The 22352-nt window shown below is 44.4% G+C and overlaps 1 protein-coding gene across 1 annotated transcript in view; it reads left to right on the plus strand.

The window, feature by feature from the left end:
• Positions 1–22352, plus strand: part of LOC147439139 (sugar transporter ERD6-like 4) — an 82163-nt gene that overhangs the window by 17161 nt on the left and 42650 nt on the right. Inside the window, exons 2-7 of the mRNA XM_086485041.1 lie at positions 14279–14341; positions 14446–14535; positions 14609–14668; positions 14814–14879; positions 14956–15021; positions 15109–15184. Of these exons, the coding sequence (XP_086341167.1) occupies positions 14279–14341; positions 14446–14535; positions 14609–14668; positions 14814–14879; positions 14956–15021; positions 15109–15184 (421 nt within the window). The remainder of the gene's footprint in view (positions 1–14278; positions 14342–14445; positions 14536–14608; positions 14669–14813; positions 14880–14955; positions 15022–15108; positions 15185–22352) is intronic.

The following is a 22352-nucleotide window of genomic DNA, read 5'->3' on the forward strand; positions in this document are numbered from 1 at the left end:
ACCCACAAGGACGTACGACTTCAGTGGATGGTCATCATTCGAAGCGGAATGGATACTTCGCTTGGAGGTGATGAGCATGAGAGAGGCGAAGAAGAATTTTCCCCACCACGAGGTTTTTCCGACCCTCCCCCTTCCCCATCTACGTCAAGGATTGCGCTAACTCCTATGGAGGAGTTGGACCAAGAAAGAGAAGCAGACAGAAAGGCCTACGGAGAAGAAATGGCAGCCATAGATCGTGACTACGAAGAAGAAATGGCAGCCATAGAGCGTCGGTACGACTTGGAAGAAAAAGAAAGTCAAGCAAGATTTGATCGCGAGACCAAAGCAAGAATGCAAGAGATGTTGCGACTCTTTTCTCAAGTTCGGGCACAGATGCAAGAGATTCGGGAAAAGGAGACTCTCTCAGTCTCTTCTTCTCCACAGCATGATACACAGGATTTGCATGATGATAAGCATGATGATTTGAATGATAATGATTTGCATGATGATTTGGATGCCAATGACAAGCATGATGATTTGCATGATCAAGATGTGATTTCTCACAAGCATGATGAGTTGCATGAAGATGATGTGATTGTTCACAAGGATGATGTGTTAGTGGATGCTTTTTCTAGCAAAGCTAACCTCGTTGCAGATTCGATCAATCACGAAGGATCGATCTTGACTCTCGAGTCGAGTTCCATAGAAACCCCTCAAGAAGAAGCGATCTTGGCTCTCGAGCCTAGGTCCAAAGAACCCTCACAGGAAGTACTATGTGTTCGCATAATTGATACGCACACTGTAAGGTGCAGCGGAATGAATGTTGTATTTTCTCAAGATTAGTGATCTTTATTGCTCAAGGTTCCTTTTAGTTCTTAGGGAAGAAGAGAGTCTTCCGTCTTGTGGAGAGTGCTATGATCACGAACAAAGTGAGTGGATATTGTGCGTGCAAGTGAATGAGACTGAGAGAAGGAGAGAGAAGAGATACGACACCTGAGAGGTTGTAAAACCCTCCTCCGAAGGCCCCACTCGTCGGCGAGGGTGGTCTACTTTGATTGCACAAAAGGTGTACAATGCGTATGCAATGGACTGATTGAATGGGACTATGCCGATGACGACGGCGAGTTGATGGCTGAAATCTGAGATCTAACTGCTGAAATTCGGGACTGTTTCGGTGGCTGAAAATGCCTGTTTTGGCTGCGTTTTTATGGCTGAAATTGGGGGAACATCTGCAACCAACTTGGGGCTGATCTGCTACTGTGTCATAGGCTGAAAACTGTGAGAATCCAACTGTTGAATTCTGTGTTTTTGCTACTGCTGAGCTGGCGTTTTTGACAAGGCTGAAAAAACGCTGAGTCTGCAAGTGATGCTGGCGTTTTTGTCAAGGCTGAAAAACGTTGGCTGGGATGTATATGCTAAGGTTGGAAACGCCAGGCAAGAGGACTTGTAGGTGATGGCTTGCTGGGAGGAAACGCCAAAGGGAAGGAGTGGATGGCGAGGGTCTACTTCTGAGGGGGGGGGTACTGCTGAGAAGTTACCTGTTGAGCGGGAAGCTCCTGCTGCCTCTTCTGCAAGAAAGTGTTAACTTGGGTTTGCTTATATATTGACTTAGCAAAATTGCCCTACCTACTTTTGTTGGAAAGTCACTTAAAAATAATAAGTGAAAATAACCAAAAATAGGAAAAAATAGGCTAAATCCACTGGAAAATTCCCCTAACTGATGCTGATTGATTCTGATGGGAATTCCGATGATCGTGCTGTGTGCAACCGGAAGATATGCATCTATGCTAAGTGACTGGGCATGCACGGTCTACGAATAGACTCACAAAAGTGCCAGATCACTGCTAATCTAGACTGACTGGACTGAATGAACCCTGAAAGCAAGTCGATTTTCTTCTTGTTTTGCGGCAAGAGCAAGGCGATTTGCTTCTTGTCTATCCATCATGGCCATTATCTGCTTGACCACTGCCTCCAGAGGGTTTGGCGTAGATAGCGAAGGGGGAGGGTTGAAGAAATCATGTCCGGGTGGGGACGAGTCTTCGTCGCCTCTCTCATGCTCATCACCTGTATGCGAAGTATCCATTCCGCTTCGGGTGACGACCATGCACTATAATCTTGGGTTCTGAAGTTCGCGAGGAACTTGGGTTCTTGAGGGTCTTGAGGTCCTTGATTTGTGAGAATCTAGGGTTCTTGAGGTTCTTGAGTCACGAGGGTCTTGGGTTCTTGTGTTAGGTGCAGCGGAATGAATGTTGTATTTTCTCAAGATTAGTGATCTTTATTTGCTCAAGGTTCCTTTTAGTTCTTAGGGAAGAAGAGAGCCTTCCGTCTTGTAGAGTGCTGTGATCACGAACAAAGTGAGTGGATATTGTGCGTGCAAGTGAATGAGATTGAGAGAAGGAGAGAGAAGAGATACGACACCGAGAGGTTGTAAAACCCTCCTCCGAAGGCCCCACTCTCGTCAGCGAAAGTGGTCTATTCTATGATTGCACAAAGGTGTACAATGCGTATGCAATGGGACTATGCCGATGACGACGATGACTTGATGGCTGAAATCTGAGATCTTCTAATCGCTGAATTTCGGGACTGTTTCGGTGGCTGAAAATGACTGTTTTGGCTGTGTTTTTATGGCTGAAAATGGGGGAGCATCTGCAACCGTCTTGGGGGGGAATTTGCTACTGTGCATAAGGCTGAAAATGCTGTGGTTTGATGCAGTTTAGGGCTGAAAACAAAAACGCTGGCTGATCTTATCTCTTGCCAAAAACACCAGGCAGATCTGGATCAGAGAAGCAAAAACGCTGGGCCTTGGGCTGAAATCGCTGAGGATTTGCAAGGGTTATCTAGCGTTACTAGAGCCTGCTGCTACTGCTGCTGGTAAAGGGGAAAACGCCAAGCAATGGGGGATGATGGCGATAGCTACTGAAGATGAAAACGCCAGGGATGAAGGAGGTATGGCGATGGATCTGATGCTGAGGGGAGTACTGTTGAGAAGTTGCTTGTTGAGCGGGAAGCTCCTGCTGCCTCTTCTTCAGAAAGTGCTAACTTGGGTTTGCTTATATATTAACTTAGCAAAATTGCCCTACCTACTTTTGTTGGAAAGTCACTTAAAAATAATAAGTGAAAATAACCAATAAATAGGAAAATAGGCTAAACGCACTGGAAAATTCCCCTAACTGGTGCTAATGGATTCTGATGGGAATTCCGATGATCATGCTGTGTGCAACCGAAGGATATGCATCTATGCTAAGTGATTGGGCATGCACGGTCTACGAATAGACTCACAAAAGTGCCAGATCATTGCTAATCTAGACTGACTGGACTGAATGAACCCTGAAAGCGTTGGAGAAGGATCCTCTCTTCACCCGAGTTCTACCCTTTTCTGCGGGCGCACCCCTTGGCGGCCTTGCGCTCACACCAAGGTTGCTTTTTCCCACCTCACGTCGATTGGCTGGCCGATAAGTGCACTGTCCACTCTCAATGAGTGAAAAGAGACACAAGGGGAGGTTGGACAAGCCCTTCTTTCTTGGGATTCCTGTCACTCTTCAACAAAACACGATTAGGAATCGCCACGCCCAAGTAAACTTGGGTTCGTGCTATTGCAACAAGCAAAAAAAATTCTTGTGGTTCTTTCCTTGAGTAATGCAGAACACTTCCAAAGCTCTGATACCAATGTAAGGTGCAGCGGAATGAATGTTGTATTTTCTCAAGATTAGTGATCTTTATTTGCTCAAGGTTCCTTTTAGTTCTTAGGGAAGAAGAGAGCCTTCCGTCTTGTAGAGTGCTGTGATCATGAACAAAGTGAGTGGATATTGTGCGTGCAAGTGAATGAGACTGAGAGAAGGAGAGAGAAGAGATACGACACCGAGAGGTTGTAAAACCCTCCTCCGAAGGCCCCACTCTCGTCGGCGAGAGTGGTCTATTCTTTGATTGCACAAAGGTGTACAATGCGTATGCAATGGACTGGTGCAATGGGACTATGCCGATGACGACGACGACTTGGTGGCTGAAATCTGAGATCTTCTAATCGCTGAATTTCGGGACTGTTTCGGTGGCTGAAAATGACTGTTTTGGCTGTATATTTATGGTTGAAAATGGGGGAGCATCTGCAACCGTCTTGGGGGGGAATTTGCTACTGTGCATAAGCCTGAAAATGCTGTGGTTTGATGCAGTCTAGGGCTGAAAACAAAGACGCTGGCCGATCTTATCTCTTGCGAAAAATGCCTGGCAGAACTGGATCAGAGAACCAAAAACGTTGGGCCTTGCTGAAATCGTTGAGGATTTGCAAGGGTTATCTAGCGTTAGTAGAGCCTGCTGCTGCTGCTGCTACTGGTAAAGGGGAAAACGCCAAGCACTGGGGGATGATGACGATAGCTACTGAAGATGAAAACGCCAGGGATGAAGGAGGTATGGCGATGGATCTGATGCTGAGGGGAGTACTGCTGAGAAGTTGCCTGTTGCCTCTTCTCCAGAAAGTGCTAACTTGGGTTTGCTTATATATTAACTTAGCAAAATTGCCCTACTTACTTTTGTTGGAAAGTCACTTAAAAATAATAAGTGAAAGTAACCAATAAATAGGAAAATAGGCTAAACGCACTGGAAAATTCCCTAACTGATGCTAATGGATTCTGATGGGAATTCCGATGATCATGCTGTGTGCAACCGGAGGATATGCATCTGCTAAGCGATTGGGCATGCACGGTCTACGAATAGACTCACAAAAGTGCCAGATCACTGCTAATCTAAACTGACTGAACCCTGCTGTGGTGTAGCTTGTCCACGGACACATAAGGTTGGGATGTGTTACGTGACATCCCCTCCTTTTCAAAGTGAGGTACTGGTACCGAACTGTATGGCGTTGAGGGAGATCGCCAACAGCATCCGGAATCCTGGAAGGGACTCTTCGCCGGCCCACTCTGCCTTGTGGGTGGAGCGGTACTTGAACTTCATAAAGGTCTGCAACGCTTGCTTCTTTGGGCCGCGCCGAAAGCGACACAAATTTTTCAGAATCTCCTTTCTTGCTTCAACTTCGTGTAGAGTCCTGCTTCTTTCGTCTTCAAGAATCTCCATATTCCTGAAACCATCTCCAACACAAAACCATGAACATACCTATTCCATGTAACGTGAAGGAAAAAAATATTGTCTTCTCTAAAGACTGTGTATGCAATGTAGATGAACATAGAGACGGAGTGACAACCCGTTCATCAAACACATGCAAACAATGCGGTCGAATCTTTTCTGTTTGATCGAAATCAATCGAACTGTGGCAAATCACAATGGAAATGCCCATGCTTGGTGCTCATACTATCATGTGCTCTTTCGGAAACTGTGTCATGCCACGGAAGAGACATGGAATGTGAGTTCTTGACATACAAACTTTTCAGCTTTTCATGCACAATCCGCATACATTCGTGCTCATCCATGAGAGAAACGTGCTCAACATACAATATGTCATGCCTAGGAAAAGGGATCACATAACGATGCTGACTAAAATACAGGAACCCGTCACGAATGAAACACTCGAACAATGCGTGCGTATCAGTCATGCGAACACACATACTTCCTGTGATGGTTCTTTGGACCAAGGCTCGAGAGCCAAGATTGGTTCTTCCCGAAGGGGTTCTTGGGACCTAGGCTCGAGAGCCAAGATCGATCCTTCGTGATTGATCGAATCTGCAACGAGGTTAGCTTCGCTAAAAAAAACATCCACTAACACATCATCCTTGTGAACAATCACATCATCTTCATGCAATTCGTCATGCTTGTCTTTTTCATCCAAATCATCATGCTTATCATTGTCATTCAAATCATCAACATGCTTCACACAATCATGCAAATCCTGTGTGTCATGCTGTGGAGAAAAAGAGATCGAGAGAATCTGCTTATCCCGAATCCTTTCAACCTTGTCCTGCATATTAGCAATGACAGATGAAGAAGGAGCAATGTCCTCTCCATGAAAGACAGTAGGACAATCACCTTTGGCATCGAGAGTTGAAGTGTAGCCTCCCAATCAACGAGAGGGTTTATTTCACGAAACCATTTCATGCCTAAAATCATATCACATCCTGAGAGAGGAGAAACAAAAAATCTTCTAGTGAAGGCAGTCTGTTGAATTGCAAACAACACATCAAGGCACTTCTTCGTGATGAGAGCGTCCATACCAGGACGAAAGCCAGAGACCTCGATAGGAGATCTCGGACTAACTTCGAGGCGGGCTCTCTCAACAAGATAGGGGTTGATCACATCATGCATACTACCTGGGTCAAATAATATGACAAAACGGTGCCCCGACGTGCGACCATAACATTTAATGAGAGAATCATCAATGGGAGGGTCCTGAGAAACTTTGGGCACAAGCGTGTTATCATTATTTGCATTGACAGATGTAGTGGGTGCTGTGGGTTCTTTAGATTCATTCGATTCAAACTTAGGACATGTTCTTTTTATGTGATCCTTAATGTGACAATGAAAACAACGATCTTCCTTAGAATAAGTGCTTTGTTCTTCCGAAGTGATGTAACCTCCTACAATTCCTTGTGCTACCTTTTCATCTGGAGTAAGCTTAGGTTTAGCAATTGTGTTAGCCTTACCCTTAGATTCATTGAAAGAATTCTTTGATGAGATACTGTTGGTAGATTGGTTAGAAGAGTTATCATTCTTACCGTTCTTACCGTTCTGAGGGTTCTGAGAAGGTGCGAGTACTAGTGGAAGCCTTGTTCTCCTTAGGCTTTCCTTTGTTGTGCTTCATCTCCTGTGCGAGAGCAATCGCTACCGCCTTGTTGAGATCGATTGGATCGAGTACCTCGGCATCGTACTTGATATACTCGTCTAATCCAAAGAGAAAAGCTTCTTTGCGCTCTTCATCCGACATGCGTAGTTGGGTACCTAGTTGCAAAACACGATTAGAAAATGACATGACCGGCATACCATTTTGTGTGAGAGCGCGCCAATCTTCCTTCAATCGTGCGAGGTACTGAGGTGGCATAAACCGCGCCATGAGCTTGTCTTGGAAATCAGCCCAACTAAAAGAGAGGGGCGTGAAATCGTCGGCTGCCTCCAGGTGCGCGGCTAGCTGTGCCTCTTGCCATGCGTGGTACCCATTGATAGCATCACCGGCAAGGTACATAGCTGCCGTCAAAACATTGCTATTTCCTGTCTTCTTAGTTGTCTCAAAATAAGCATTAAATTGATGCAACCAAGAATGAATAACTGTAGCATCCATCTTACGGTCATACTTACTGAAAGTCAACTTTTCTGTAACTGGATGGTTGGAATCCGTGTCGTGGCTTGCGCCACTTGACGAACTCCCACGATCTTTGGGTGGTTCGGTCTTCGAGGGTAGGATTTTGGCAATAAATTCTCGATTGCGAAGCTCCCTTTGAGCTTCACGCTCGGCCTCCTTTTATGCTTTTCGTGCATTTCTTCTTCGCGCTCGTGTTCGAGAGCAAGTCGATTTTCTTCTTGTTGTGTGGCAAATCTTGCGTTTCTTTCGTCGCCCTCGCGGTCCTTGGCTGCTTGATTTGCGGCCATTCTTGCAATTCTGTCGCCGTGCTCACGGTCCTGAGCAAGGCGATTTTCTTCTTGTTTTGCAGCAAGAGCAATGCGCTCACGCTCCTGAGCAAGGCGCTCGCGTTCTAAAGCAAGGCGCTTGTCTTCCTGTCTATCCATAATGGCCACCATCTGCTTGACCATTGCCTCCATAGGGTCTGGCGTAGATGGCGAAGGGGGGAGGGTTGGAAAAATCTCCTGGCGGGGAGAATCCTTCGTCGCCTCTCTCATGCTCATCACCTGAATGCGAAGTATCCATGCCGCTTCAGGTGACGACCATGCACTATGATCTTGGGGTCTTAAGCTCGCGAGGAACTTGGGTTCTTGAGGGTCTTGGTTCTTGGGTTCTTGGGTTCTTGAGGACTTGGAGGATCTTGAGGTTCTTGGGGTTCTTGAGGTCCTTGATTCGTGAGAATCTTGGGTTCTTGAGAATCTTGAGGTTCTTGAGGTGTTCTTTCGCTTTCAAATCGTGTTGGAGAAGGATCTTCTCTTCACCCGAGTTCTACCCTTTTTTGCGGGCGCACCCCTCGGCGGCCTTGCGCTCACACTAAGGTTGCTTTTTCCCACCTCACGTCGATTGGCCGGCCGCTAAGTGCACGGTCCGCTCTCAATGAGTGAAAAGAGACACAAGGGGAGGCTGGACAAGCCCTTCTTTCTTGGGATTCCTGTCACTCTTCAACAAAACACGATTAGGAATCGCCACGCCCAAGTAAACTTGGGTTCGTGCGATTGCAAAAAGCAAAAAAAATTCTTGTGGTTCTTGTGGTTCTTTCCTTGAGTAATGCACAACACTTCCAAGGCTCTGATACCAATGTAAGGTGCAGCGGAATGAATGTTGTATTTTCTCAAGATTAGTGATCTTTATTTGCTCAAGGTTCCTTTTAGTTCTTAGGGAAGAAGAGAGCCTTCCGTCTTGTAGAGTGGTGTGATCACGAACAAAGTGAGTGGATATTGTGCGTGCAAGTGAATGAGACTGAGAGAAGGAGAGAGAAGAGATACGACACCGAGAGGTTGTAAAACCCTCCTCCGAAGGCCCCACTCTCGTCGGCGAAAGTGGTCTATTCTATGATTGCACAAAGGTGTACAATTCGTATGCAATGGACTGATGCAATGGGACTATGCCGATGATGACGACGACGATTTGATGGCTGAAATCTGAGATCTTCTAATCGTTGAATTTCGGGACTGTTTCGGTGGCTGAAAATGATTGTTTTGGCTGTGTTTTTATGGCTGAAAATAGGGGAGCATCTGCAACCGTCTTGGGGGGGAATCTGCTACTGTGCATAAGGCTGAAAATGCTGTGGTTTGATGCAGTTTAGGGCTGAAAACAAAAACGCTGGCTGATCTTATCTCTTGCCAAAAACGCTAGGCAGATCTGGATCAGAGAACCAAAAACGCTGGGCCTTGGGCTGAAATCGCTGAGGATTTGCAAGGGTTATCTAGTGTTAGTAGAGCCTGTTGCTGGTAAAGGGGAAAACGCCAAGCACTGGGGGATGATGGCGATAGCTACTGAAGATGAAAACACCAGGGATGAGGGAGGTATGGCGATGGATCTGATGCTGAGGGGAGTATTGCTGAGAAGTTGCCTGTTGAGCCTCTTCTCCAAAAAGTGCTAACTTGGGTTTGCTTATATATTAACTTAGCAAAATTGCCCTACCTACTTTTGTTGGAAAGTCACTTAAAAATAATAATTGAAAATAACCAATAAATAGGAAAATAGGCTAAACGCACTGGAAAATTCCCCTAACTGATGCTAATGGATTCTGATGGGAATTCGGATGATCATGCTGTGTGCAACCGGAGGATATGCATCTATGCTAAGTGACTGGGCATGCACGGTCTACGAATAGACTCACAAAAGTGCCAGATCATTGCTAATCTAAACTGACTGAACCCTGCTGTGGTGTAGCTTGTCCACGGACACATAGGGTTGGGATGTGTCACGTGACATCTTGGGTTCTTGGGTTCTTGAGGTTTTCTGTCGCTTGCAAATTGCGTCGAGAAGGATCTTCTCTTCACCCGAGTTCTACCCTTTTCTGCGGGCGCACCCCTTGGCGGCCTTGCGCTCACACCAAGGTTGCTTTTTCCCACCTCACGTCGATTGGCCTGCCGCTAAGTGCACGGTCCGCTCTCAATGAGTGAAAAGAGACACAAGGGGAGACTGGACAAGCCCTTCTTTCTTGGGATTCCTGTCACTCTTCAACAAAACATGATTAGGAATCACCACGCCCAAGTAAACTTGGGTTCGTGCGATCGCAACAAGCAAAAAAATTCTTGTGGTTTGTGTGGTTCTTTCCTTGAGTAATGCAGAACACTTCCAATGCTCATACCAATGTAAGGTGCAGCGGAATGAATGTTGTATTTTCTCAAGATTAGTGATCTTTATTGCTCAAGGTTCCTTTTAGTTCTTAGGGAAGAAGAGAGTCTTCCGTCTTGTGGAGAGTGCTAGGATCACGAACAAAGTGAGTAGATATTGTGCGTGCAAGTGAATGAGACTGAGAGAAGGAGAGAGAAGAGATACGGCACCCGAGAGGTTGTAAAACCCTCCTCCGAAGGCCCCACTCTGGTCGGCGAGAGTGGTCTACTTTGATTGCACAAAAGGTGTACAATGCATATGCAAGGGATTGATGCAATGGGACTATGCCGACGACGACGACGGTGATGACAACGGTGACTTGATGGCTGAAATCTGAGATCTTCTAATTGTTGAAATTTGGGACTGTTTCGGTGATTGAAAATGACTGTTTTGGCTGCGTTTTTATGGCTGAAAATAGGGGAATGTCTGCAACGAACTTGGGGCTGATCTGCCACTGTGGCATAGGCTGAAAACTGCGAGAATCCACTACTGAATTCTGCGTTTTTGCTACTGCTGAGCTGGCGTTTTTGACAAGGCTGAAAAAACGCTGAATCTGCAAGTGATGCTGGCGTTTTTGTCAAGGCTGAAAAACGCTGGCTGGGATGTATCTACTGAGGTTGGAAATGCCAGGCAAGAGGACTTGTAGGCGATGGCTTGCTGGAAGGAAACGCCAAAGGGAAGGAGTGGATGGCGAGGGTCTACTGCTGAGAAGTTGCCTGTTGAGCGGGAAGCTCCTGCTGCCTCTTTTGCCAGAAAGTGTTAACTTGGGTTTGCTTATATATTAACTTAGCAAAATTGCCCTACCTACTTTTGTTGGAAAGTCACTTAAAAATAATAAGTGAAAGTAACAAAAAATAGGAAAATAGGCTAAATGCACTGGAAAATTCCCCTAACTGATGCTGATGGATTCTGATGGGAATTCCGATGATCATGCTACGTGCCACCGGAGGATATGCATCTATGCTAAGTGACTGGGCATGCACGGTCTACGAATAGACTCAGAAAAGTGTCAGATCATTGCTAATCTAGACTGACTGGACTGGATGAACCCTGTTGTGGTATAGCTTGTCCATGGACACATGGGGTTGGGATGTGTCACGTGACACACGCATTGTTCGAGTGTTTCATTCGTGATCGTTTCCTATATTTTAGTCAGCGTCCTTATGTGATCCCTTTTCCTAGGCATGAGATATTGTACGTTGAGCACGTTTCACTCATGAATGAGTACGGATGTATGCCGATTGTTCATGAAAAGCTGAAAAGTATGTATGTAAGGAAGTCACATTCCATGTCTCTTCCTTGGCATGACACAGTACCCGAAAGAGCACATGAAAGTATGAGCACCAAGCATGGGCATTTCCATTGTGAATTGCCACAGTTGATTGCTTTAGATCAAAAAGACAAGGTTCGATCACATTGTTTGCATGTGTTTGATGAACGGTTTGTCACTCCGTCTCTATGTTCATCTACGTGGCATACACAGTCTTTACAGAAGACAAGATTTTTTCCGCTCACTTTACATGGAATGGGTATACTCATGTTTTTGTGTTGGAAACGGTTTCAGGAATTTTCAGCCATGAAGATTCTTGAAGAAGAAAGAAGCATGACTCTCGACAAAGTTGAAGCATTGAAGGAGCCACACTAGACTTTGTGTCGCTTTCGGCGCGGCCCAAAGAAGCATGCGTTGCAGACCTGTATGAAGTTCAAGTACCGTACAACCCACACATGAGAGTGGGCCGGCGAAGAGTCCCTTCCAGGATTCCGGATGCTATTGGCGATCTCCCTTGACGCCATACAGTTCGGTACCAGTACCTCACTTTGAAAAGGAGGGGATGTCACGTGACACATCCAACCCTATGTGTCCGTGGACAAGCTACAGCATGACAAGGTTGTAGCTTTGACAAGGTTCAGTCAGTCCAGTCAGTCTAGATTAGAAGTGATCTGGCACTTTTGTGAGTCTATTCGTAGACCGTGCATTCCGAGTCACTTAGTGTAGATGCATATCCTCTGGTTGTACACAACATGATCATAAGAATTCCCATCAGAATCCTTCAGGGGAATTTTCCAGTGCATTTAGCCTATTTTACCTATTTTTGACATTTTTCACTTATTATTTTTAAGTGACTTTTGTTGGAAAGTAGGTAGGGCAATTTTGCTAAGTTTGTATATAAGCAAACTAGATCTAGCACTATTTGGTAGAAGAGGTTACAGGAGCCAAGCTCAGCAGGCAACTTCTCCAACAAGACCCTTGGTGGATTCCCTCCAAGCAGGGAGAACCTCCCCTAGTGTTTCCATCTTCAGCATCTCATAGCGTTCTCAGCAGATGCACCATTGCCAGCAAGCCAAGCCCTTTGGCGTTTTTACACCAGATTTTCCCGCAGCATCCCATAGCACCTAGCGTTTTTGGAAACACCTCAGCCTAGCTTTTTTGCATGTCCTAGCGATTGCAGATTTGCAGTAGTAGAAGACCTGCAAATTCAGCCCTAAAGAGTTAGCAGATTCAGCCCGGTAAGAACCTCAATTTTCAGCCCTAAACCTGCAGATTTTTAGCGACAAAGACCCACAGGAACAACCCCCCAAATCAGCGTTTTGGACTAGTCGCAGATTTCAGCCCATAGCGTTTTGGGACAACAAATAAAGGATTTGCAGATTTCAGCCCTTAGGTCGGTCTCGTCGTCCCCGTCGTCATCACCGACATAGCCTAGACTTGCATCAATCACATGCATTCCCATTGTACCAGTTTGTGCAATCATAAGTAGACCACTCTCGCCGACGAGAATGGGGCCTTCGGAGGAGGGTTTTACAATGTCTCTTGTGTCGTATCTCTCTTCTCTCTTTATCTCTCAGTCTCATACACTTGCACGCACAGTGTCCATTCACTTTGTTTGTGATCATAGCATTCTCTCATTAAGAACTGAAGGCTCTACCTTCCATAAGAACAAAAGGAACCTTGAGCACAGTTCGGAGCACTCATCTTGAGCAAAGCGCAAACATTCATTCCGCTGCACCTAACATCCCATAATTACAGATTTGCCATTGGTGGGCAGGATTGTCTATCTCAGTGCCGTGCGACTCTCTCTTCAAAGGTGATCAGATTCGTGGACTTGGTATGCACCTAGGATCTGAGAGGGGGTGTAGAGAGCTTTGAGGTTCATCCCTGGCGTTTTCAGCCTAGATGTAGGGGAAGGGCTTCTTTGTGGCTATGTCCAGCCTTGTGAGGTTCATCTGTTATGCATTGGTCCTAGGTGGTCCCTATGTGTTGCCTAGTGAGACCATTATTAGAGGGCACCCAACTCCCTAAGAATCATCCACGACACCCAATAAAGGGGATCTGAAGAGTCAGATGGCCATAAAAAGGGCGCCTACTAAACTGGACCAAAACATGTTTGATTGCACCAAATTCGGACATACACAAGGCCCAATCAAGAGAGACTACCCTCACCAGGCTGGGCACAGCCATAGAGAAGCCGTCACTCCCCAAATCTAGACATAAACCCAATAAATGCCCCTCAATTATCTAACAGTATTGGCACAGTGTGCCTCCCCTCAGTAGAAAAAAACTGCAAGGAGTGCCGAGTTTGGGGGCCGTGCTTCTCCACCAAGTGTATTGTGGTCACCGCTGGTCTTGTGTTAGACCAGCTGGTTAACAGGCACTTGCTCGCAGCTTTTGCCAAGCATGTCTTTATTATATATTGTTTTCATATGCTTTGGATAGTACTAATATTGAGTAATGTTGTATATTGAACTTTTTTATGTTAAGACCAATTAATATTATGTCAATTTTATCTCTTTAGTGGTACGCATGTCCTATCAAATACATTTTAATGGCATTCTTCCTACTATACAATGCTTCTTGTAGTGCCAGGCTTCATATGGCTGAGTCCGCTATACAATGCTTCTTATAGTGCTACGCTTCTTGTGGCTGAGTCTGCCTAGGTCTCTAGAGCCATGATAGAAACTCATTATGAAGATCTTTGTATTGATGAATGCTTATGTGTATGTGTGTGCGCTCGTGGGAGTATATTTATACATAGTGCTTCACCTGCTATTGGGATATGACATAGTTCGCTTGTGATAGTATCAACTAAACGCTATGCATGATGGAGGGTATGGTCTTATTGTCTTGTGGATCACTACCATGAGTCGATAGCTTGCACTTCCTTTAAAGTGAATCTGTGCTTTTCATGAATTCATCTAGGTATATTCTGTCTTGAACTCCTTTCTTTTCCTTCGCTGATTAGGCAATTTTGGCCTTCTATTCTTCCATAATGTTTCTGTCTTCAAAGGCAAGGAGATTGTTATCGGTTGTACCTAGTATTTTTCTTAAGGAATGTTTTTAGCAGTAATTTATTACCTCTGATTTACCGATAACTTATCTCCTCTGTTTTACCTGTTGTGCAGAATGGATACACATCCCCAATCCAAGCTTCTCTAACTGAGGATTTAGCGCTCACTGTTTCACAGGTACTTTGTGCTTCTTGGATGAGAGGATTACTAATTTAAGATGAAGGACAGTGTTAACGTTTTTGTCTAGCTGTTTTAAATTTTATCTTCTAATTTGGCTGCAGTTCTCTTTCTTTGGCTCTATATCAAATATTGGGGGAATGGCAGGTGCATGTCTTAGTGGCCTGGTGGCAGATATTCTGGGAAGAAAAGGAGTAAGTCTTCCTTGTTTGCTTTTTGTGCAATGCACTTCGAATGCATTTCATCGTATTTTGTACAATGAAACAGGCTTTGATCGCAGCAGCAGTTCCAAACATCTGTGGCTGGGTGATCGTTGCCTTGGCAGAGGTGGGTCACTGAAGGAAGCTGAATTTCATTACCAAAATTTCCATAAAGGCTACCTTAAATACAGGTATCATGTCTGTGCTGCGAACTAGTCCCTCAAGCTTGCAATCCTGACTACCAATGCACTTGTCTGTTTTGTTGTTTATAGGCTGTATATACTCTTTACATTGGGCGGATATTGATTGGATTTGGTGTAGGCATGATCTCCTTCATTGTAAGTCACGTTCTTCACAGTGTTCTTTTTGTGCTCTAGTTCTTGGTAGACACGATTAATTTGTGTATGCAAATAGGTTCCCATATATATTGGGGAGACAGCTCCCATGCAACTGAGAGGTACCCTCGGCACTGCAAATCAAGTATGTTGTAATGTCCATAATTGCAATGTAACTTGCCATTTATTGTTGAATAGTGCAGGCTCTAATCATAGTTATTTATATGAACAGTTTTCTGTAACATTTGGAATTTTGCTTGCATACCTGATTGGGATGGCGGTATCATGGCGATCTCTTGCTGTTGTTGGTAAGTACTCATGACTATTTTTGTGTATGTGCTGCACAGTCGAACCAGGGTTTTTGTGGTTAACGATTGTAAAATTGTTTGTAAAGGGGAGGTAACAGTGTAAAGGTAGTGTTTGTTTAATCATGGCCACGAAAAGTACATGAAAGGTTCTATGGAGTGCTGAAGTTTAAACCGTAAAAATGGTTTTTCTTCAGGTTCACTTTCAATCTCTTACATCATCTACCGTAGTAATTGTGTAAGCGGGTCACTTGCAATTGAGAGATGTGAAAAGTTTGATAACCAGAAGGATGACATGTTGTCTGTGTGTGCTGCACTGTTGAACCAGGTTTTTGTGGTTAACGATTGTAAAATTATTTGTAAAGGGGAGGTAACATTGTCAAGGTCATGTTTGTTCAATCATGGCCAAGAAAAGTACACTATAGAGTGCTGGAGTTTAAATGATAAAAATGGGTTTTCTTCGAGTTCACTTTCAATCTCTCAGCGGTAGTATCGTGTAAGCGGGTCACTTGTACTTGAGAGATGTGGAAAGCATCACAACTTGGTGACTTGGATGCATGCTACTTGCGAATGCGAATGCAGAAGAGGCTAGGGATCCTGTCTCCAACTCCTTCCATATCCACATAAGAGGCTAGTAGATCATGGTACTCAAGATCTGTGTTGTCGTGTACCCTATGTCGATCTTCCTTCAAAGACATGGCAATGACGATGAGATCTGGTAAGTCCATGATCGGGACTCGAAGATTCTTCAGGAAAAAAAAACTTGGAGAGGTTGCATGGGTTCTTTGATTCATCAACTTGGGTTCTTGATGGTTCTTGGTTCCCCTCGGGTCATACCTTTATTGGGCAGGCTTATGCGGATGACTCGTTGTTTATGCCTCACAACCAGCAGAGTGATGGTCAAGTGATTATGGAAGCTTTGGAATTGTTTGGAATTGCGGCTAGTCTTAAAGTCAACTTTCGTAAGTCGAAGCGTATGCCACTTCGTTTGTGTGATTGGCATACTCTATTGTGGCCAGGTGAGATTGTTTCTTTAAATGTGATCACCAGGCATTTGGGATATCCAATTGGATGGAATGTCTCTCACGCAATAAGTGGATTGGGTTATGCAACACTTGAATGTTAAACTGCATTATTGGAAGCTATCTACTTGGCCACTGCATGTTCGCCTATTAATCGTTTAGAGTATCCTGATGGCATATATTCAATTCTTTTTGCCATTGTTGCACCGGCCTCGCCACTGTCTTGATTCTCTCATGTCAGCCATTTTGTCTCATTTGTGGCGAATTCATGCACATAAAAAAGGCCCGTGTTTGATGTCGATGGCAAAGCTTTGTACACCCAAACATTTCGGTGGTCTAAATATCTTGGACTTGCGTAGGCATGTTCTTGGCTATGCTATTGCCTACACTTGCGCAACAATCTCAGCCTTGGACTCTCATGTTTGCACACTTGAGTGAGCATGTTGTTACGTCTTCATTTAGTGACGGAGGTTGTATTTGGTAAGATGGACGGGCATATTCTTGGATGTCCGCTTGCTTCCACCTTGCTCTTTGCTTGGAAAGAGGTTACGATTCATCTATAGTGGAAAGCTTGGAGGGAAGGAAATTCGCTTCTTCTGGAGAGTCTTGATTGGAGCCGGGCTTTCTATCTTACTTTGGTTGACCGCTCCCCTCACCAGGTTCCTCTCTTGCCGTGGCATTCGGGTGGTTGAGGATGTGGTGGATGTAGCTGGTTTCACTTTGGAGTTTCCCTTCGCCGCTCACCGATTTGGTTTGGGCATACATTACGGCCAATTTTGGAGAGAACTGTAGCAAATGCTGGTTGATTTTTACCCATTTCACCTTTGCCCGATGGTGATCGCATGTTTCACAGGAATCTTCGGGGAATGCCCTTTCAGGATATTTCTGTCGGTCGAGTTTATGCTCTTCTTCTGCCTCAACCTTGGCTTGCTGATCATTGTAATGCTCTTTGGCACAGGTATAAATCTGATATCTGGTGGTGGAGGCTTCTATCTGCCTTATGGAAAAGCCATTTGCCTTTGAAGGAGCGATTGTTTCTTTAGCGTCGTTTGCTTGGTGTTCCCTCTAGGCAGTCTTTACGGTTCACCTTGGAAGTTGGTGATATCACTGCAGAGATACACCAGCTTTTCTATGAATGCTTTTAGCCATCTTGTACAGCCGAACACTTTTGTGTTCCTTCCCTTGTAGGTTGTACCCGATCTTTTTGGTGGGTTTTCCTTGCTTTGAGGTTTGCCTTAGGTAGATTAATCAAATTGATTTACAAAAAAAAAAGAGTTTGTGTGTGTGTGTGGCCAAGATGCTTGTTAAACGTATCAAAAACTACCTGCATTCAGACATACATAATCTCAATATGGTTTTATTCCACGATGACAAATTACTGATAATCTTGCAAATGTCATTCTTGGTATGGACTATGCAAAGTACTCCAAGCAGGATGTGTTGGTCATGCAGGTTGACATCTTTTGACTCGGTCCTTTGGGACTACATCGTTGAGGTAATGCAAAAGCTTGGATTTGGGCCTAAACTTGCGCAGGTGGTGTATTTCTTGTATGCTCATAGCACATCCGTTGGTTTGCTTGATGGATACATTACTGATCCTTGGTCTCTAGGTCGTCTGTCAGACAAGGATGTCCTCTCAGTGCTTTGCTTTATGCTATTGCTTCTCATCCTTTGTTTATGCATTTAGAGTCCTTAACCTCAGTTGCAGACTTGCATGGCCTAACACTGCCATTTGGAAAGCATTTTATTGGTCAAGCTTATGAGGATGATTCACTATTCACACCTCGGAATCATTATGATGATGTACAACAAATTATGCATGTTCTCCATCTCTTTGGATTGGCGGTTGGGCTGAAAGTTAACTTTCGCAAATCCAGGTTGATCCCTCTCAATGCTCATGAATGGCACAAGTTATTATGGCCAAGTGAGATTGTTTCCTCTCACACTCTGGTGTGTCATTTGGGATACCCGATTGGATGGAATGTATGTGCTAAGCATAAGCTTGATTGGGTATGGCATGGCCTTGAATCTAAATTGCATTACTGGAAATCATCTACTTGGCCACACTACATGTGCGTCTCAGAATTGTTCAATGTATTCTTGTGGCATATGTGCAGTTTTATCTGCCTCTGTTGTCCTAGCCACAACAAAGATTGAATAGCCTCATGTCATGTATCATGGAGCATTTTTGGCGCACCTCCTCTCATCGTAAAGGCCTTAGGCTTCTTTCTATGAATAAATATGCACTCTTGAGCGCCTTGGAGGATTGAACATTTTGGATTTGTGAAAACATGTCTACACCAGGAAAGCCATGCTGTTAGCCGTTCTGGCTGCCCAACAACAACCTTGGACTCGAATGCTTTCTTATCTATGCGCCAATATTGTTACACCTGCTTTTGGTCATTGGCATACATCGTATTGGGAGGTCATATTTGGCAAGCTTGAAGGCCGTATTCCATGTTGCCCCTTTGCTTCCTCCCTTATTGTTGATTAGAGGGCTGTTACAATGCATTTATCATGGCATGGTCGTCAATTCCCTTTTGGGAATTCTCTGAGATTGGAGAGTATTCATTGGAGTAAGGTCTTCTCAGTCACTTTGACTCAGCGCTCTCCTCATCATGCGTATTTCCTCTCTCAAAAAGGACTATCACAGGTTGATCAGGTGGTTGATATTGATGGGCATGATTTGCCTTTTCGGGATGCGGCTCAGCGCTTCACATTGGGTCCTCATTATCGTCATGTTTGGCGAGAGATTCAGTCCATGCTTGCTTGCGGACTTTGCCCCAATACCTCCATGTGTCATGGATTCTCGTTTGCTGGATTGGTGCCTCACCACCACTCGTTGTGATCGCTTGTCCGCTAGCCGTGTTTATGCCTTCTTACAAGCGGATGCTTGGATAGTGCAGCATGGCAACTAGTTATGGTCTATTCATGAATCCAGATTGTGGTGGAAACGCACTTTGTCTCGTATATGGAAGAATCAATAACCTCTTAAAGAGCGCATCTTCCTATGGCAATGTGTGGTGGGTGCTCTTCCAGTTGGTCGCTTCCTACAGGCGAGGTCACGTCCTCTTCATGTTCCCGATGTGGTGTTGCCGAGGAATCAGTGTCGCACATATTGTGGTAGTGTAGACACTCTCGTCGTTTCTATCGCAGGCTCTCGGTTGCCCTTCATCTTCGTTTCCCCTCAGATGGCTTTCATAGATGGTTTTGGCTCTTTTGTGTGTTACAGCCTCGACCTTTGCAGTTTGAGGTATTCTTTAGCTGGGTTAGATTTTGGGCTTTGTGGGCCCTATGGAACCAACGCAACCTTCAGATATTTCATGGCTCTGTGGTTGATCCTTTTCACCACTTTAAATTGTCACTTGGGCAATTGTTACACTATGCCTTGGAGGTTGGAGATATTTCTCTTGATGCCTACATGATTTTTTTTGATTGTTTTTAGCTTCCTTTCCATGAGAACACTAGTGTTCTCTTATGTTGTATATGGTCTTCTAGTCGGTTTTCCTCGTGTTGAGGTTTCCCACTTGTAAATTAATACCAGTGATTTATAGAAAAAATTGTGTGTTTGCTTTTTTATAAGTTAGGCCCCATCGGACGGGTTCAGTAAGTTGGGAGGGTTAGGAACTCCTTATTAGTTTTAGGCCCCTCGACAAGACTTTATAAGTTGGGAAGGCCTTTTTCCTCCTTTGGTTCTGCTCCTCTTGCTAGGGTTTAGGCCCCTCGGCTAGGATCTGTAGGCTGGCTAGGGTTAGGTTCGGGGAGGTCTAACCCTTTGGGTCTTTAGTGGCTTAATTCCGAGGGTCATTCTATTTTCTCATTCCATATCGAAGCTCTTGATATTCTGTTGTAGTAAAATTAGCCATCACACCCAAACCGTGCTGATCTGTACCGGGTGTCTCAATGGACTATAGTTAAATACCCAAGCAATCCGACCCAATTTGGAAATATTTAGTGGTTGACAGATCACAATGCAACACAGATGTTTACAAATGAATGTTACAAAACATACAAACATATAGTCGTCGATGAATACTCCTCCTGCAAATAACCAAGACGGTCCGGGCCATAAGATATTCAACGATCCCCTCATCGCTTCTTCCCCAAATAACCCAAAAAGGTATGGGTCATGAGATATAGAGGCCTTTTACAACCAAACGCTCCTTAGATTGCAGCTTGCGTCGCTTGGAGGTTCCAAGAGTAAATGTTTCTCAGATTGCAAGCAATTTTCTTTTCAATACTCCTCTCGGGAAAGGCCGAGCCATCAGTAAAGCAACACTTTTTGTCATTATCTCCTATTGAATACTCCTCCCAGGAAAGCCGAAGCCATGAGTATCCAAGGGTTTTCAAAAAGTATTGAAACCAACATCAAAACTAGAATTAAGCAATCTCAAATTGGCACCGAAACAAGTTCAAAACAGATTAATCCTATTTAAAAAAAAAAATTCAAACAAAGCTCAAAGAAATATTTAAATACAATGAAATTTATTCAAGGTTTGTCTCTGTCAATCGAACTTGAAGGATGACTAGCTTGTCTTTATGCATCAATGTGATGGTACAGTTCCGGATCTCGATGGTCGCATCATTCTTGTGGTGCCAAGGCATGCCCAAAAGAGCATCGCAGCTACCTAACTTCATAATGTGGAAGTCTGCCTTTCCATGGTACCCTTGGATCGTGATTGGAAGAGAACCAATGAGGGGTAAAATCTCTTGAGTTTGCCTTGTGGATAACTCGGCTTCAAGTTCACTAGTTTGGTTCTCCAACAAACCGGTCATACTTGAAGTCCATTTGCTTAAGGAAGTTTGAATGGATCATGAAATTTTCGGTAGCTCTGGGGTCGAACAAGACAGTGTGTTTAAGCGGTTGATTTTTCCATATGCTTTGCACAATTCATTGGAACTTGCAAGATTTATGCCATAAACGTGGGGAACAAGTCAATGGCAGTTGTAGCTCGTTTGGCCGGAGGTTGTCCTGAGGGTTTGTTGGCTATCTGGGCAGGGTTTCGATGCAAAGTAGTAGAACATTGCAAATTCTCTTCAAAGAGAGCTGTACCTTGAAGCTTTTGGAATATTAGCAATGTCTATGCCAAAAGTTACTAATCAATAGGTTGAATCTGGTGTGGTGCGGATTGCATAAGAGGGGAGCCTCTCCACTCCTTTGTGGCTTTGAGATTTTAGGGATACTGACAGTATTTTGCGGGATGACTTTATGAATATATGTACGTTGAATTGGAAATTTCCTTGACTGAAATGAAGACATGTACTCTTTCATGTGTGTATTGTTAGAGACATGTAGAGAAAGATGAAATGTCTGCAACATTTTGTCTGATGAATGATTTGAACTTAGTGCATCTAGACATCTGGTAGAGATCAACGAGATTTGGATGTCATGGCTAAGTGAATGAAAACTGAATGAGATTCTAGTGCATCAAGATGTCTATCTGGATGAGATGGCTGCACAGTGATCTAGGCGCATCGAGAGTTTTGGACGGAATGAGATGGCTAGATTGAATGATGAAACGATCAGTGCAATTTGGAAGTGATTGGTAAATGGTCACAATGTTCATGGTTTGTATCTGAGATCCTCGATTGAAATGTGATTGATCATTGAGTGATGTCTTTGTAGAAGTGCTGGATTGGTGGATTTTAAAGCGTTAGTACATAGTCAGTGTCTATTGAAGAAAGTTTTTTTTCTTTGGCTGTTTTTGCAGGCGTAATTGAGGGCGATTACAATTCTTTCAAGAGGGGGGAATGTCACAAAGTGATGAAGTGCCGTGCTCAACTAGAAGAGGGCCAAGTGGAGAAGAGAAATTGAATCAAGAAGAACCTTGAAGAAGTTGGGGCCGAGGCCCGAGGGGCCTAAAAAGGGGGTAAGGATTTTTAAAATCTAACCCACAAAATTAAAGAACCCGTGGAGCACCAATCGAGGGGCCTAAAACCTTGAAAACCAAAAGCTTGATCTCTTGCTGAGAATTTTGTAAATGGCGTTGACATGCTGACATGGCAGGCTGTACGGATTTCCATAAATTGCAATGCTTATGTAATAGGCTGCATGGATTTTGGTGTTTTGCGTTGCTGGCTGTTTTGGGCAGATTTCGCAAGCTTTTGAGTGTAGCTGCTTTTGGTTGCAATTGCTTTTGGACCAAGTG

Source organism: Adiantum capillus-veneris, chromosome 16 (genome assembly GCF_014529385.1).
Source record: "Adiantum capillus-veneris isolate H3 chromosome 16, ASM1452938v2, whole genome shotgun sequence".
In the NCBI taxonomy this organism is placed as follows: domain Eukaryota; kingdom Viridiplantae; phylum Streptophyta; class Polypodiopsida; order Polypodiales; family Pteridaceae; genus Adiantum; species Adiantum capillus-veneris.